The sequence below is a fragment of the Mesoplodon mirus genome (assembly GCF_964341445.2).
Source record: "Mesoplodon mirus genome assembly, chromosome: 15".
In the NCBI taxonomy this organism is placed as follows: Eukaryota; Metazoa; Chordata; class Mammalia; order Artiodactyla; family Ziphiidae; genus Mesoplodon; species Mesoplodon mirus.
This window is the reverse complement of record NC_138991.1, coordinates 26,014,420-26,027,628: the sequence shown is the minus strand read 5'-3', so window position 1 is coordinate 26,027,628 and position 13,209 is coordinate 26,014,420. Positions and strand designations below refer to the sequence as shown.

Here is a 13,209-nt window from a genome sequence, read left to right as displayed (position 1 = left end):
GGGTGAATAGATGAGGTCGTTCAAGAAGAGTGCCCAGCAGAAAAGAAAGGGACAGTGATGGGAAGAGCTGAGGCACATGACGAGCGACAGGACAGAGCAGGCGACGGAGCCTGGGGGAGACGCAGCAGCCCGGGGAGGCGAGAGTGGCTGGTGCTTGGCTGCCAGAAGGGAGGAGGCCCCGAGGACCAGGAACGGCATCCTCAGGTGGGGTTCGAGGTCACTGGGGCTCAGAGGAGCGAGCTGGCAGGAGTCAGGGAGCCGCCCAGAAAGTCCCTCCTGCCTGATCCTAGGGAATGTAGTGGCCCCCTCCCAGGGACATGATATTTTCACTTTTGTGCTTCGAGAGCTGTTAGTGAACCATTTGGTGTGAGGGGTGAGCGCTTCCTTTTAGCCGTGATGAGCAGGGGACCTGACTGGCTCCCACAGTGTACATTTCCTTCCCAGGACACCTTTGTGTCTATTCTCTTGTTATACTCAAATTTTTTTCAGTAAACTGTTCTTAAGAAGGATATTAAAATAGTAGAGCAGTGAACAATATATACAAGTTCTTAAACACCAATGAAAGGGACTCTCCCTGTAGTGTTGTCAAGAGGAGTTTGTTCATTAAACCTGCACAAAGGCCCTTTGACTGCCAGCTCTTTCCCGAGGGGACAGCTCTGTGCTCGGGGACTGTCCCCTGACATCCATCTGATACACAGAGGGACTGTTACATGTCACTCAAATGTGTAAGGCTCTTGGCTATCGCTTCAGATCAGCAGGATGGCTCCTTTAAGCAGGGCAGCTTTCGTTCAGGCTTTCATTTGTTCCTCAGTTTAGCAGTAAACGATGATAATTGTCGCGGTAGTGCCGTGCTGGGCGTTGTATGAGGAGCGTGGAATAGGGTGAGAGCGTGACCCCAGATTGGTGGGGATGGTCTGGGTGCTACCACTCACCAGCCGTGTGACCTTGGGCACATGACCCCATCTCTCTGTGCCACAGTTTCCTCACAGCACCCCCCCCCCGCCCCCACCCGCCACCATCAGGCGATCAGTAAGAATAAACACAGATGATGGTGGTCCCCAGTCATTGTCATCACGTCCCAGTGCCAACAGAAACACTCAGGGAACAAACATTTGCTGCGCGCTGAGGACCCAGTCAGAGAGGGGACAGGCTCAGCCCTGCACTCCCCGAGCTCATGGCCAGGCTGGTAAGGAGGAAGGTTGGGGGGAAGTAGGAGCCAGGCATGGTGCTGGGCCGCCCGCTTCGAGAGTCCCTGGGAAAGGCCTCCCTGTGGAGGAACCAGACGGTGCAAAGGCCTTGAGGTGGCAGGATGAGAAACTGTGTGGGGACATGGTGGCTGGAGCAGAGAATGAAAGGGACTGTGGTGAGAGGTGAGGTCCGGGAGGAGCAGCCTTCAGGCCATGGCGAAAGTTCCAAATATTTGGAGGGGGTTCTAGAAGTTCTTTTTGAAGACTGTGATTCTTTTGTAAAAAATCTAGACAGGAGTAATGGATCCATTTGCAGACAGATGCCCCTGTAGCCACAAAACCCAGCAGGGGAAGAAAGTTTCCCCCTGCCCCTCTGCCTCTCCCCTGCCCATCTTTCCCTCCAGCCCAAGTTTGTATTTTCATCGCCTCTAAAAGATGCGTTTCACCTCTTCCTTAATAGCTTTGAATTTATTTATGTCCCTTTGTTGCCATTGTTTACTTATGTTTTTCTTCTTTCTGTCTTTATTATTTATTTATTTTGGAGTTTTCATCAGTTTTCTTTGTCTCAATGCCTGGTCTGTCTGATTTGCTCAGAAATGGGATCTGATCTTTTTTAGTACCCACCCCCGTCACTGCCGTGGGACCAACATGGTGCTTTCATGCGGCAGGTGTGCAGCCAGTATTTTTGGGTGATCACATGTTGAACAGATGAGATGCAAAAGATGACCTGGCAATGTGATCCTCTGTGTGTTCCCCCTCAGCACCCAGACACCCAAGAACACTGTGGCTGGTGATAGGGCCGAGGGACTTTCGGTGAAGTGGACGGTGTTCTTCCTTCTCTCTTTTGAAGCCCTGGACATGAAGACTTTCTTTGAGGGTGTGCAGAAGATTCTGAGCAATACGTCCAACGAGATGATAGAGGCGCTGTTTTTGAAGGTGGACGTGAACTGTAATGGCTCCATCACCTGGGTGAGGAGGGCACCCCCGCTGCTTCAGGTGGCTGGAGGGTGCGGTTCTTGGCTGGTCAGTGGGGCAAGTGGAGGGCTGAAGAGGGGGGTAGACTCTGGGGGGCTTGCTCGATTGAGGGAACACTTAGAGACTTTGAGGGGGCCCTCCCGAGACCCCTGTGAGCTGGGCTCACTGCAGCTTGTTCCCCTGCCGAGGTACAGGAGAGTATGTGACAAACGCTAGTGACCCCTGCCCGAGACTGGCTGAGCACACAGCAGTGAGCAGCAAGGACCCCTGCCTGCCACATGGCTCTCCTGCACACCAGCCTCCCATTTGGCTAAGGGGATTCCAGCTGGTGCCACAACCATCTCTTAGCCTTTTATGGTCACTCAGTGGCTGTTAAATCAAAAAATGTCAGGGTTGGGCTTCCCTGGTGGCGCAGTGGTTGAGAGTCCGCCTGCCGATGCAGGGGACACAGGTTCTTGCCCCAGTCCGGGAGGAACCCACGTGCCACGGAGCGGCTGGGCCCGTGAGCCATGGCCGCTGAGCCTGCGCGTCCGGAGCCTGTGCTCCGCAACGGGAGAGGCCACAACAGTGAGAGGCCCGCGTACCGCAAAAAAAAAAAAAAAAAAAAAAGTCAGGGTTTTAAAGCATATTAATAATAATGCTTTTTACCCCTGATTTTAAATGTTCTACAATGAGCATATACAGCATTTAAGAATGCAAAAGAACACAGTAAAGTACAAAGAAACAGTCTGATATATTGATGTAGCAATGCTGACAACGATAACTAGCATTTACACCAGACATTGTGCTAAGCAGTTTATATATTATTATACTTGAACCTCACAGGAATCCTATGGGGTAGGTGCTGGTAATGTACCTCCATTTGACAGACTGGGAAACTGAGGCAAGAGAGGAATAAATTGTCCCAGGGTTACAGAGCTAGTTAGCAGCTGGGCCAATCTTCAGACGCAGGGATTTTGCCTCAAGAGCCCATGTGTTAACAGCTCTGTCATACCTCCCCCTCAGCATAGATGTACATTCTGTTTCTTTTTTTTTTTTTTTGCAGTATGCGGGCCTCTCACTGTTGTGGCCTCTCCCGTTGTGGAGCACAGGCTCCGGACGCGCAGGCTCAGCGGCCATGGCTCACAGGCCCAGCTGCTCCGCGGCATGTGGGATCTTCCCGGACCGGGGCACGAACCCGTGTCCCCTGCATTGGCAGGCGGACTCTCAAACCACTGCGCCACCAGGGAAGCCCTACGTTCTGTTTCTTTATGTGTGTTTTTTGCTTTCATTTCTCTTAATACTCTATAATAAATATGTTTCCAGCACTCTGTCATCTACACAATGATCTTTCTTCATAACTCCCTGTTTTTTAAAAAAATTAATTAATTAATTTATTTTTGGCTGCTTTGGGTCTTCGTTGCTGCGCGCGGGCTTTCTCTAGTTGTGAGCGGGGGCTACCCTTCCTTGCAGTGCATGGGCCTCTCATTGCGGTGGCTCCTCTTGTTGGGGAGTACGGGGTCTAGGTGCACAGGCTTCAGTAGTTGTGGCATGTGGGCTCAGTAGTTGTGGCTCACGGGCTCTAGAGCACAGGCTCAGTAGTTGCGGCTCGCGGGCTCTAGACGCAGGCTCAGTAGTTGCAGCTCGCAGGCTCTAGAGCGCAGGCTCAGTGGTTGTGGCGCACAGGCTTAGTTGCTCCGTGGCATGTGGGATCTTCCCAGACCAGGGCTCGAACCCGTGTCCCCTGCATTGGCAGGCGGATTCTTAACCACTATGCCACCAGGGAAGTCCCCTGTCTCTTGTTATAGCTTCATATGGTGGCCCGTTTCGGCCGTGGCCATATTTTCGTGAGGCTAGTCAGTAGAGTCTAGATTTGCCCTCGTGGCCTGGCTTATGGGTCCTCCCCAGCTATTGACTTCTTGATATATGAGCTGGGGCAACTCATCTATACTTATATGGGCCTTAGTCTTATTATCCATAAAGTGGGGTGAATAAAGAGACTCAGATGCAACTGCAAATGTGGAGTGATGTGAGGATTATCTAGGATTACAGAAACACATTAAGGAGGGAGGCGCTGCTGTGCTGTCTTCACAAACGCTCGCACAGAGGCCCTTTGCCGATCCAGATCCAAGAACAGCTCTGGTGCTTGGCTGCCTCCCTCGGCCAGAGCCTCTGGGGCTCCCGGAGTCCCTTGGAAGGGGCTGGGAGAGACGGGCGAGGCACTGGAAGCCAGTTTGGCCGACGCCCTCCCTGCTGGCGTTTCTTCCCGAGGCAGCAGGAGTACCTGGACTACGTGATGCGTGAGTTCAAGGGGAAGGAGAAGATGATGAGGAGCCAGTGCCGCCTGCGCTTCCACCTTCCTATGAGGATCATACCCCTGTAAGGAGCCTCTCCTTGGACTCCCTGGACTGAAGGGTGTGTCTGGACCAGGCTGGGGCCAGCCCTGCATCGCCCCTTCCTAAGTCCCCGCGCCTGTCTGTGGGGCCACCGTGGGCCTGGCACCACGCCTGCAGCTCGGTATTCTTTAGCTCGTTTCAGCCTCACAACCCCATAGATGGGCTTGAGCAGCCCCTCATTGTGTCCCCATTTTGCAGACAAGGAAACTGAGGCTCAGGCCAAGTGACAGTGGTGGGGTCACTGTGTTGGACCCTCCCTATCCGCAGCATAGACGCTGCTCCCGCTTCCTGCTCTGGCTGGGGCTAAGCAGGTGTGTGGTTTCATCCACAGGGCACAGATGTCTCACGTAGCGGGGGTAGGGCTTTCCTTTGAGGTGACAGGAGTGAGGGCCGTCACAGGAGACGCAGCCCCGGCATCACTCCTGGTGCAAGTGGCTGCTGTCCCGGCCTTGACCTGTGCCTGACCCTGCGGGCTCGCTCCTCCATGTGGCTCCTCCTCTCTCTGTGCCCTGGCCCTGTTTGCCCCCACCCCTCCAAACTCCCTAAGAACGAGGAACATTCTAGTGGATCCAGCCCGTGGGCCCAGGCCTCCTGAGCTGGGCTGCTGCAGGCCCCTTGCTCTCCTCCCAGAGTCCGCCTTGGTTGGGGCACCAGATGCCCTGTGCAGGCGGCCGGGGCCCAGGAGCCGGGTCCTGTAGTAACAGGTGTGGTGGCCTCCATTTGTGGCCTGGTTATAACCAGAGGGGCTGTGGGTGAGTTTGTCTCCAGGGACCACACCCAGAGCAGGCCACGGAGAAGACCACAAACTAGAAGGGTGTCTCTGCCCTCAACCAACCTGAAGTTTAATAGACAAGATGGTGTGATGAAAACCACAAAAGAGTAACTTTGAAAACAATTTGGTCAAGATTTAATTGAGGAATAGCCAATAAATATGAGTGATGACACACTCTGCAACCATAAATTTCTACATGGAAACTTTGCTGGGTGTCGTCATACCTTTGCTGGTCTATTTCCTGGGATGTTTGATTCCCCAGGGTGATCCCCAGGGCCTGAAACAAGAAGCTTGTCCCTGTTTTCTCCTGTTTATTTGCTCAACCTACCAACCTGGAGGGCATGTCCAGCTTGGTGGAGAAAATAGCCAAATAATACCATCAGGAAAGGGTAACTTTGAAAACGCTCACCTGGACTGAGCCTGGGCCAAGCTCACCCAGCACGCCATCTCCTTGATCCCGTGGAGGTGCTGTCACTGTGGAGATGAGGAAGCCGAGACTCGGGAGGGGACAGCTTCCTGGGGCACTCTTCAGAGCTCTCACCTCTTGAGTCTGTTCCCTGCAGTCCCTTGGCCCTGACAGAGGAGGCAGAATTGGAAGGGACGGCTAGAGAGGTGACTGAGAAATTTGGTCAGGTTCTGAGCAGAGCCGTGGGCTGAGGGCAAGAGAGAGAGGAGAGCCGTGTCCAGATAACGAGTCCCCGTCTCTCGTGCAGAGTCTGTAACACAGTAGAATTTCCCAGTGGGTTATCCTTAAGTCATGGCTCAGCTCACGTCCATGGCAACGTGTGGAAAGGGCTCTGGCTGGAGTCGGAGTCGAGGTGCCTGGGTTCTAGTCCCAGCTCTGCTGGGAACCAGGACATAACTCCAGGCAAACGGTTAGCCCCTGGCTCCCAGTAAGGTGAGGCAACATCACCTGCCCTGCTGGGGCCCAGAGGTGTGGGCACATCAAGTGGGAGAGAGTGTGCTGTGCTGTGTCTGGCCCCTTAATAGCCAGTTGGCTTAGCCAGCTTGGGGACAGGAAAGAAGCCACCGGAAGGTGGCGTTGAAGTTCTCTGGGAAGGCCATTCAGTGGCTTCCTGCGAGGCCAGGCATGGCCCAGGAGCTATTAGCTATGCTCAGGGCATGATTTTGGAGATGAAGAGTTGGGTTCACTAGGCCCTGATTTCTCACTGTCCCTTTATCTACTTTTATCTCGTTCTTGGACCCTATTCCCCCCTCCATCTCTAAGCACTAGAGTAGTTGCTGGAAACACTGTTATTTTGCAGTTTTCCTCACAAGCCCCACTCCACTCGCCTCCTGTGGGCTGTTTTTCCTGTGAAAGAACATCTGTTCCCTGTCTCGTCTGGCCCATCCCATCATGAGGAAGCTGACTGGCTATTTCATGGGATAAACTTACTGCTCTGGGAGGCCCGTGTCACCCCAGCATCCCATGTGGGTCTCCTTTCCTTCTGGCCACGGTTGTTAGTGGTGACAGTCCCTTTGGAGGAGGGGCAGAGCCCACGTGTCACAGAAACTCACCCGAGTTTCTCGTGGTGCCTGTGAGGGAAGCTTTGTCCTTCCTCCTCTGTGCTCTTTGCTCTGGTTTGGTTTGGGCTCCTCTCTCTTATCACCTTCTGCAGGAATCATGGGTGTGAGATTGTGAAAGTGGAGTTCTTAGTCCAGCAGTTCAAGAAGATTGGGCATATCCTGACTGTCACCAAGGACGGGATCCTGCAGTTCTGGTCGGAGTCCTTCTCTCTGACCAGCTCCTTTAGGGTGAGTGGGGCCCACATGGGTGGTTGGAAAGCCTCTGCCTTCATGCCCTGGACCCGAGTGGGCTCCTTCTCTGGACCCGTGGGCTAGACAGTCACACTTGCTCCTGGGAGTAGGTCCTGGCTTCCCCATGGGACCATGAGCCTCGCATTTCTCTTCTGAAAGCAAGATTCCACCTGGATGTCCATTGCACTTAGATGTCCAACAGACAACTTAAACCCACTTTGTTCAAATTGAATGTCACTGTAGCCCTCCCTGCCCACCAGGCTTCCTTCTCCTGTGCCTCCAGGTCAGTGAATGGCATCATCATCCACCAGGGTTCTCGTGCTGGAGATCAACCTCCTTTCCTTTCCCTGTCGCCACCAATTCCTGCTGGTTCAAATCCTCTGCTTGGACCAGGGAGGAAGTCACAGTGACTGTGAACATAGGCTCCGGAGCCCAACTGCCAGACGTAGAGCTCTGACTGTACCACCCCCCAGCTCTGTGACCTTGGAAGTTACTGTATTGCTCTCTGTGCATCAGTTTCCTCATCTGTCAAGTGGGGTTAGTAATAGTATCCCCTACAGACTACTCACCACCCAGCAATACTCCCAGGGGACTCTAATTCATGCTCACAGTTGGCTGGGTGACAGGCCTCTCCAAGCGCAAATGCATGGCTTCCAGTGGCCAGGTGCCGGCCTGGGGAGCCTCGGGGACTCACCTATCTTCTGGTCGGTCGACGCAATCGCAACCAGGTTCATGTTGTGTAGACACACCATGTCGATGACCCACATCTGCTGGTTGTGGAGCAGATGGATCTGGTAAAGCTGCCAGAGGGAGAGCAGAAGAGACCTGGGCTGGGGAGGCTCCCCAGGAGAGCACGCCAGGAGCACAGCCTCCCCGCAAACCCTCTCCTGCCACCCAAGGCCCTGGAGCCAGGCACAGACCTGGTGTGGAGCCCAGCCTTACCACCAACTACCAATGGTGGGGTCTTGGATAAACTCCCTGACCTCTCTGAGTCTCAGTTTCCATATCTGTAAAATGGGCTTAAAGAACACTCATCCTCACAACCCTTTAGGGAGTTTGACAAGCTCATCAAGTTTTAAATGTGCATAGTTTGTGATCCCAGGATCCATTCCAAGAGGCATCTACAGATGTGTTTGCAGGTACTCACAGAGAAGTGTAAGCAGGAACGGGCACTGCTGCCCAGCTACAACAGTAGCTGGGAGGATTTAATGACATAGTCCATGCCTGGTGCTTGGAGCATGGCAAGGCATGCAGCAAGCACCTGATAAACATAAGCTGACATCGTCATCGTCATGGTTGTTTGTGCCGTCAGCTCCTGGCCAAGCGCGGTAAATGATAAAATGCTCAGGAAAACCCCTGTGTACTTGCTGTTGCCAGGCCAGGCCAGAGTCCTCCAGCAGATGAGGAGGGCCCAGCTCTGCAGAGAAGGCTGAGTGAGCATGCTCTGTGCCTGCAGAGTGTTTCCTAATTGCATCAGGGGTCATCCTTTGGGGCAGGAGGATTCTGTATCATCCCCCTGACCCCAGTTGCCAAGGGAGAGAACCAAGGTGTGTGGAGTTCTAGTGACTCTTGGGTGCACTTGGTAGCCTAGGATCAAGGGGGATTCTCACCTGTACGCCTGAGGCTGGCGTTTCTGGCACATTCCACCCTCTTTCTCTGTGTGCTTATCAGGGGGGCACATTATAGCCTGAGCTCCTGCTTGTGGCTACTACATGGTCACCTCAGCGCTCCTGAGGGCCAAAGCCTTGGAGGGCCGAAGAGGACACAGGGAGGCTCCCCCCGAAGGCCCACAGACCTGGGCATCCTTCCCTGAGGGACTGCTTTGGCAAGTAGATGTTGGCAAGAGTGAGTCGCCAAGCACCATCCTCAAACACTCACTGCATGGCCACGGTTGTGCAGCTGGAAGGCCCTGGAGTCCGGGCTTCACTTACCAGCTGTGCAACCTTGGGCAAGTCTCTGAGGCTCCCCAGGGCTCTCAGTTTCTGGTGTGAACGCGGGTCTGGGGGCGTGATGGGCATTACCATCACCTCCGTTGTGTGTGGGCTAGACCCCAGCCCCGGGCCAGAGAGGGGCCTTGGGGACCCTGGTTCATTGTTTTCCCTGCCCCAGCCATTAGCTCAGGCCCCTGCTCTTGGTGCTCTGAGTTCTGATGGGGCAGTTCAGAGCCCGCATGGTGCTACTCAGGGAGTAAAATACAGGTTCCGCTGCTGGCCACACCTCACTCATGGCCCGTCCTCTCCAACCCAGACCTGTCGGGCTGGCCTCCTCTTCCCTGGGCGTGGCAGCTCATTTCTGCTGACTTGCCTTTGCTTGTGGTGTCCCCTGCCTGGAGTGCCGGCTCAATTTCTGTCTGTGTAAGGGTTGTGTGAGGCTGGCACCAGGGTGGGCGGCACCCATGCCGGCCCAGCTCCTCCCAATGCCGGCAGCACGTGGATGCTTTAGCTGTCACGGTTCCATTCGTTCCTCACAGCCTGGCAGGATGGTTTCTCGTTAATAAGCCACTTTGACCAGGCAACACCGGCAGGTGGTAAACAAGATTCGGACAAAACAAACAAAACAAATACCAATGTTATATGTCAATTACATCTCAATAAAAATCAGAGAAAAACGATTCAGGCAGAGAGGGGCAGGTCGTGGAAAAGTTGGTCTTCCTCTCCCAGACCCTAATTCCTCTCACTGGAGGCAACTGCTGTGACCACTTTGGGGTGCTTTTCCATGGACAGCCTGTACATACACCGACCCCCTTCTCTTTAAACACACAAATGGTAGCACATTATAATGCTGCTGTTCACCTTGCTTTTTCACTTATAACAGGTCTTAACAACTATTCTGCATTGTATGTACACAGCTCCCTCGTTCTTAATGTCCGGGCAGTGATCGGTGGTGTGGGTTTGTAAGGCGTCATTTCCAGGCAGACTCTGGCCGGTTGCTGTTGTAGCTGGGCAGCAGTGCCCGTTCCTGCTTACACTTCTCTGTGAGTACCTGCAAACACATCTGTAGATGCCTCTTGGAATGGATCCTGGGATCACAAACTATGCACATTTAAAACTTGATGAGCTTGTCAAACTCCCTAAAGGGTTGTGAGGATGAGTGTTCTTTAAGCCCATTTTACAGATATGGAAACTGAGACTCAGAGAGGTCAGGGAGTTTATCCAAGACCCCACCATTGGTAGTTGGTGGTAAGGCTGGGCTCCACACCAGGTCTGTGCCTGGCTCCAGGGCCTTGGGTGGCAGGAGAGGGTTTGCGGGGAGGCTGTGCTCCTGGCGTGCTCTCCTGGGGAGCCTCCCCAGCCCAGGTCTCTTCTGCTCTCCCTCTGGCAGCTTTACCAGATCCATCTGCTCCACAACCAGCAGATGTGGGTCATCGACATGGTGTGTCTACACAACATGAACCTGGTTGCGATTGCGTCGACCGACCAGAAGATAGGTGAGTCCCCGAGGCTCCCCAGGCCGGCGCCTGGCCACTGGAAGCCATGCATTTGCGCTTGGAGAGGCCTGTCACCCAGCCAACTGTGAGCATGAATTAGAGTCCCCTGGGAGTATTGCTGGGTGGTGAGTAGTGAGGCTTCTCACTGTCACCAGAGACTCCTGAGGCCTGGGACATGGGTTTGGGTTCATGTGTGCCTCCCCTTCTGTCTCTTCCCCAGAGTTCTTTGATATCAGTAACCATAAATGTGTCCGGGCCTTCACCTTCATCGATCTGGACAGCTGCTTCCTGACCTTGAACTACTGGTGAGTGTCCTGGAGACCGGTGCAGGGGCTTGGCAGCAGTGGGGCTGGGACCCCCAGAAAGCCTCTCTGGAAGCAGCACTGGAAAGATCCCCACCCTCTGTGCCTGTGTCCTCTTCCCCTCAAGCTGCTTCTCTCTTGGGTCCCCTTTCATGGTCACTCAGACCTCAGAGTTGTTGTCGGCCCCTCTTCCTTTCACCAAGTCAGCCATCAACCCGGCCTGTCCCGCTGTGTCTCTGGGAACATCATGGTCCATCAGTAGGGTGACTTGACAAAGAGCAGCTGAAGGACCAGGGATTCATTTATTCTGGTTAAAAAAAGTGCTGATTTCTCTTGGACCTGGTTCACCAACGGTCTGGATCTGGGCGGCTGGGCCCACGTTTGTCAGCTGTTGAGGTCAAGGCTGGAAAGTTGTGTGGGATCTGCCCTCGCTCCCAAGGTGGAGGAGGGCCTCGGAGACCGGGGAGGGGTGGAGGGTTGCACTGGACACACCCAGCCGGCTCCGTGGCCTCTTCTGTCTCCCTCTTTTCCCAGGTCTGACTATCACAGGGCTGTGTTCTGCTATGGGGACACCAAAGGCAATGTCATCATCTTCACCTCCAACGATGTGACCAATGGGCTGTTCAACCCCCTAATCCTCCCCAGGGCCTCCAGATGGGGTAGCGGAGATGTGGGGAGTGGGGGGAGATGGTCCTGCCATGGGAGCTCTTTCCCCTCCCTGCTTCCCGGCTTGAGAGCCCCTGGGAAGGCGGTGCACCCACATGCTCAGCTCAGAGCCACTTGTGGGAGATGGGGTGATGGCGTGACAGCGGGACACGGGACGGGGCTGGGGAGATGGGCAATCTCTCTGGAGGTGGGAAGTTGTGCACGTGAGGGCCGGGGTGGAGGTTGGGGGGCTTCAGGACCCTCCTCATCCCAGGAAGAAAGAACCTGTGGCAGCTATGTGACCTGCTCTGGGCCCTGGGGAAGTGGCGCTAGCTTCCTCCATGGCGTGAGGAGGGTTCTGCTCTCCTTGGCTGGGAGCTGCCTGTGGGTGGGTGGTGGGGTGGGGCGGAGAGGCTGCCCAGAGGTGGGCTTTGCAGCGCCTGGTCGAAGGCCCGACTCCGCACGAGCAGCATGAATCAGCACAGGGACAGTTGCGGAACCCTTGGGTGCTGAGCGCTTTGGGCAGTCACCTGCAGTTCCCGCCTGCTGCCAGGAGGGGCTGTTGTCATCACAGCCTGTTAAGGGAGGAGGAGCAGGGGGTTTAGGGGGAGAAGCGCTTACACTGGCCCCACAGTGGCTAAGCGTGGCTGAGATCTGAGGCAGGCAGTCTGCGCCAGAGCCTGCACTTGAACCACTTGCTAGGCTGTATCCCAAACCGACTGAATGCTGGAGGATGCTGTCTGGGGCTGCTCTGCCTAGGAGCACAAGATCCCGAGGCCTCGGGGCCTGGGGCTGTCTGGGACGTATCTGAACTGGACCCTGCCCGGGATCGAGCCTTCGACCCGCAGTGTCAGGCCTCCAGGCTGCTCCGCATCCATCTGGAGGGGGCCCCAGCCCTCAGGGACACTGACTCCTCGGACTCCAGAATGGCCACTTGGGCTTCTAGCCAGAATTTCTGAGCAGGGGCTCCTGGGGCCCCCAAGCCTCAGTGACACCTCCTGCCCAGCTTGTTGGGGCAGCATCCGCCACTGGCCGGACAGAAGACGGATCCTGCCCCGGACGCAGCAGGGGGCTGGCACCTTGCTGTGTCCTGTCTCGTCAGCCTCTGCCCCTGGTGCCCGACCTGCCCTGACCCAACCCAGCATGGTCGCTCTGTGCCACCCTGGGAATTGGCACAGGAGGTGGTGGTCTTTGAGCCAAGTGGTGGACAGGAAATTGGAGGGGAGGCAGATGAGGTTAGAGTGTTGGATGGGAGTCCTTCCATGCCACATGCTGACTGAAGGCTGGGGACAAACAGGAAGGGGGGCCCAGCAGTGTGTTGACTTGGGAGGGGCTGGACAGACCAGCTCTGTATGACCTAGATCCAGTTGCTTAACCTCTCTGTGCCTCAGTTCCCTTATTCACATGGGGATGAGCACAGTCAGTTCATGAATTTGTTAGAAGGTGGAAGGAGAGAAAAGTGGGAGGGCAAGGCTGTGCTTACTGCGCTTGCTCCAGCCAGACACGCTTGCTTTACGACGCATGCATGCAACTTCTCCTTCTTGGAACTTGTATTTGCCAGACAAGGGGGACATGTATTCAGTAGTTTGAAGCATGATGGCAAACTCCCAAATGATTATTTTCAGAATGAATAAGAGCCCAGGATCTCAGTTCATTCTCCACTCCAGCAGAGTCAGAGCTCCCTAATGGAGACTCAACCAGTTGAGGAGAGTGAGGAGCCCCGAAATCTGGTTCCAGCTCTGCTAGGAGCTGGCAGGGGGACTCTGGG

The 13,209-nt window shown here is 54.9% G+C and overlaps 1 protein-coding gene across 1 annotated transcript in view; it reads left to right on the top strand.

Moving 5' to 3' along the window:
- EFCAB8 (EF-hand calcium binding domain 8) overlaps positions 1 to 13,209 on the top strand; it is a gene marked incomplete at its 5' end in the record, with an annotated part of 32,964 nt that overhangs the window by 4,931 nt on the left and 14,824 nt on the right. The window contains 8 exons of the mRNA XM_082644498.1: positions 2,038 to 2,156; positions 3,208 to 3,473; positions 4,248 to 4,520; positions 6,929 to 7,064; positions 10,389 to 10,494; positions 10,715 to 10,799; positions 11,331 to 11,455; positions 12,201 to 12,290. Of these exons, the coding sequence (XP_082500624.1) occupies positions 2,038 to 2,156; positions 3,208 to 3,473; positions 4,248 to 4,520; positions 6,929 to 7,064; positions 10,389 to 10,494; positions 10,715 to 10,799; positions 11,331 to 11,455; positions 12,201 to 12,290 (1,200 nt within the window). The remainder of the gene's footprint in view (positions 1 to 2,037; positions 2,157 to 3,207; positions 3,474 to 4,247; positions 4,521 to 6,928; positions 7,065 to 10,388; positions 10,495 to 10,714; positions 10,800 to 11,330; positions 11,456 to 12,200; positions 12,291 to 13,209) is intronic.